At 31.9% G+C, this 4,375-nt stretch overlaps 1 protein-coding gene across 1 annotated transcript; it reads left to right on the top strand.

Moving 5' to 3' along the window:
* The first annotated feature begins 201 nt into the window (after positions 1-201).
* On the top strand, positions 202-3,311 carry LOC104098691 (uncharacterized). Its single transcript, XM_009605494.4, has 3 exons — positions 202-1,114; positions 2,197-2,742; positions 2,976-3,311. The coding sequence occupies exons 1-3, from the start codon at positions 257-259 to the stop codon at positions 3,072-3,074; spliced, it is 1,503 nt and encodes a 500-aa protein (XP_009603789.1). The 5' UTR covers positions 202-256; the 3' UTR covers positions 3,075-3,311.
* Positions 3,312-4,375: the final 1,064 nt, after the last annotated feature.

Here is a 4,375-nt window from a genome sequence, read left to right on the forward strand (position 1 = left end):
AACTAGTATCACAATATTCTTTATCTTTCCTTGTAAAGGACGTCAAGAAATTAAATTATCCTTATATTTCCAAGTTGGCAAACCAGTCAACATACAAATTCTGGGAAGCAACCACTTATAGAATTAATAAAATAATATAATATATGAAACATAGTAAACAATTTATTTCTAGCAGCCAGCCTTGATCTTTATATTCTAAAGTGACATAGAAAGTTTCATTTTGCTTCAGAATTCATTCTTTCAAAAACAAAAAAAAATGTTATCTTTATTTGCTTCTAAGTTCAATACAGTGAAAGAGAATTTTGTATCTTTATTTGACAAGTATTTTGTGTCTGGTCTTTGCAAAGTTGTTCTATTCTCAGGTATAGTTCTTTACTTGGCTTCAATTTTCCTTTTCAAAGATCCTAATTGTTCACCTTCTGAGTTCTTAGAAACTTCAAGTTCAAGATTAACAAATCCAAATCCGAATTCATCTATTTCTCACTTCATTTCATCAAATGACACAAACCCCACAAATCTTAGCCACTTAGTTTTTGGACTTCTTGGTTCTGAAAAAGCATGGCATTATAGGAAATCTTATATTGAATCTTGGTGGAGGCCAAAAATTACAAGGGGTTATTTATTTCTTGATGAGAAACCTAAGTGGAATTTATTACCATGGTCTAAAAATTCACCACCTTATAGAATATCTGATGATATTACAAAATTAGTTCAAGAAACTCAACATGTTGCACCAATTATGGCTAGAATGGTCCATGGTATAATGGAATTGTTTAGAGAAGAACATGAAGGTGTAAGATGGGTAGTTATGGGCGACGACGACTCGATATTTTTTGTGGAAAATATGGTTGATGTTCTTGCGCAGTATGATCATACGCAGTATTATTATTTTGGGGGTCAATCTGAGTATATTTTGTCAAATTTTTGGTATTCTTTTAGTCAAGGTTTTGGTGGTGCTGGATTTATTTTGAGTTATCCTTTGGCAAAAGCATTGGCTGAAGATATGGAGAGTTGTTTAAGAAGATATCCATTCTTGAGATCTGCTGATCAAATTACTATGGCTTGTATTGTAGATCTTGGAGTTAGTTTTTCTCCCCTTAAAGGTCTTCACCAGGTATGTTTTCTTCTTCAAAGTTCAAGAAAAGTCCACATCCAAAAAAAAAAAAAAAATTAAAGGCAAAAAAGAAAAGATATAATTGGTCAAACCTGTGAAAAGACAGGGAATTTTGAATGCTTACACTAGTTTTTTTCTACCCTCCAATATTCGTATTGGACTCCCGACTAATTCGGATCTGCACCCCTTAAGGCCCAGTATAAGGGCCGAAAAGTTGATTGGGCTCGAATTTATGACACCTGCTTAAGGGTGATGGAATATTACCCCTCATACCACAATCATTGGTCGTCTGCTTACAAGTTACAATAGTTATAAAATCAGACATCTTTATAACAGTGATCATTTATAACATCACTTCACTCTAACGGTTGTGCTTTCTTTTGAACCAATTTTTCATGTTATGCTATATTATATGTTCTTTATGACAACATTTCACTGTATCAGCCAAAAATATCGAAACAGAAGAGGTTATAGAGAGGTTTTACTGCATAAGGATTTAAATTTCATTCAATCAGAGTGTTTTTTTTTTTTTTTTACATCATTAGTAGAGTTTGACTTATCATAATTAGTTACTCCTATTTTTATCAGGTGTCTCATAATATTTATGATAGAAATTTACCTGTAATTACTATATATAAATGACTTAATTGCGTAAATATTTTTACATGGTCCGTACATTGAAATTACAATGACTTCAAATGCTGAAATGCTTCCTATTATGGATAACATATTTTGATCGACTTTTGAAAAAGAAGAGACAGTACAATTATTTTGAGACGAAAAGAATAACATTGATTTTGTGCCAATTAAACCATCCAAGGCTTTATATAGTTTTTGAGTATAAACCTTCTGGAAAACAAAGGGGTTAACTACCATTATTTTCTAGATCTAGTGGAGAATTCACGACCTATATTTATTTGCGAGATGGATACTACGGTTATTTTTAAAAAAAAAAAATATTTGCGAAACAATTTCTACTTTGACATATTTTTTTAATTTATAAAAAGAAATACATATTATTAAGTTGTATTTCAATTTCCTTTTGTTAGTTTGACTTATAATACTCTAATATTTTCTTGCAGATCGATTTGCACGGTGATATTTCAGGTTTATTATCATCGCATCCTAAAGTACCATTAATGTCCCTTCACCATTTTGATGCCATAGCACCAATTTTCCCATCAATGGATCGTATACAATCAACAAAACAACTTATGAAAGCGGCAAAATTCGATCAATCTCGTATGTTACAACAAACCATATGCTACCACAAGCCGAGTAATTGGTCATTTTCAATATCATTTGGATATTCAGTTCATATTTACGAGAAGATTATGCCTAGAAGTTACTTACAATACCCTATTGAAACATTTGAAGCTTGGAATAACAAACCACAGAATCCTCCGTATTACATGTTTAATACTAGGCCGTCTGCAAAAGATTCTTGTGAAACTCCCCATGTTTTTTTCCTAAAATCTATTGGAGAAACATGGAATAAAAATGAAATTTGGGCAACGTATTCCCGGTCGGCGGTACGGCGGTTGCCGGGTTGTCCGATCGGCGGCAACCATCCTGCAAACTATGTCAACAGGATTCAAGTCTACTCTCCTAGAACAAAACGTACACGAGTAAGTTTATCTTATTTTTGCTTTTTCATTAATTTTAATTTCAGTCGCTAGACTTTATACACTATAAAAATAAAGCCGCAAAATTATTTTTATCATGTTAGATAAAGAGAAAAAATAAAAATGAATATATAACTGACATATTTCTGAATAAATGATAAAACTAAAGATTCCTCTCTTCGTAATAAAAAGAAAATAAATATATATTTAATGTAATTTTTATTTCCTATTTTCAGATAGATCGATGCGAGTGTTGCGACGTTATTCACACAACCGGCTCAAACAAGGCAAAGGTCAAATTCAGGGAATGCTTTAATAAGGAGAAAATTGCTTAGTCAAATTATAGAACATCATTCTATATTAAGAGTACTTATTTTACTTTCTATAGCTTCTTACCAATAGGAGAAATCAGTTATGATTTGAATAGAAGAAGATGATCGTACACAGATCTCTCGTGTTGTTTTATTAATTTCATAGGCTATTTTTTTCTCTAATTTTCAATGAATAGACCATACAACTAAAATAACATTTGTAATGAATCACAAAAATATTATATTATTATGCAAATCTTATGGATAATTTCTTCCAAAAAGGTACAAAAGCATATTAGTCTAAGAAACAATATCTTATCAAATTTTCCAATAAATTCTTCTAGGAATTTGAGGAATCTATTTACTTGCTGAACTTTCCAATTAAACCGATTTAACTAATATAATAATGAGTTAAATCGATTTTGTAATATTAGTTTTACCCGTCTGACATCAAGAATGCAAAGTTTGATGATGTCCATAATATCCGTAACAAGGAATGTCACCTAATAATTTCTCAGTTTCGAACATTTTAAAAATTGGTGCTTAAATAAAATCTGAGTAGTTTAACTTTAAGAGTTATAAATTAAATCGATAATATAGAAACATGACTAACTGATTTTTTTTTTTCAGACGTGTATAATATCTTGCATTAATATCGAATGCGAGTAATTTTTATTCAACGAATTGAACAACCGTCATTGCCTGATAATTTTATCCAGTTACCTTCAAAATCGGATAACAATTGAATTTGTAAGTTTAAAGATACACAGATCTATTTAACACAAAGCAGTAAATAAAGAGAAATTAAATAAATAAGGATGAAGTAAGCTTGAACCACACGAGAAACACGATTTAAGCCTTGATGAAATATTTGCCCTCGATCCGGGTTCGTAACAACAAGCATGATGAACGAAAGCAAAAGAACTAATATTGGAAAAAATAATGATATATTTCCTTAGAATGTGTGCTACAACGTATTTTATGAATTATCAGATCCTCTTTATATAGTAGAGTCCTACTTTAGGTACAATTTTATAAAAGGTAAAAAATTCTCACGATTTACTGATTACCGGTTCTTTATCGGTACGTTTCGAGATTCCCACCGTAATATACGGCATGTCACGGATATTTCGGTCTTCCGTTGGCTATGCTGATAATGTTTCCTCAAGGTCCTTTGGGGCTAGGACCGATTCCGGAATCATGGCCTCGATATTCTCGAAGGTAGTCGTCCTGTCTCCGGGTTCTAGTCCAGTGGGACTTGAGGTCGATTTTCAGTCCTTTATTGTCATGTCTCGAGCCTGACTTACCATGTCGGAGGGTAGGAT

This window comes from Nicotiana tomentosiformis, chromosome 12, assembly GCF_000390325.3.
Source record: "Nicotiana tomentosiformis chromosome 12, ASM39032v3, whole genome shotgun sequence".
Lineage (NCBI taxonomy): Eukaryota > Viridiplantae > Streptophyta > Magnoliopsida > Solanales > Solanaceae > Nicotiana > Nicotiana tomentosiformis.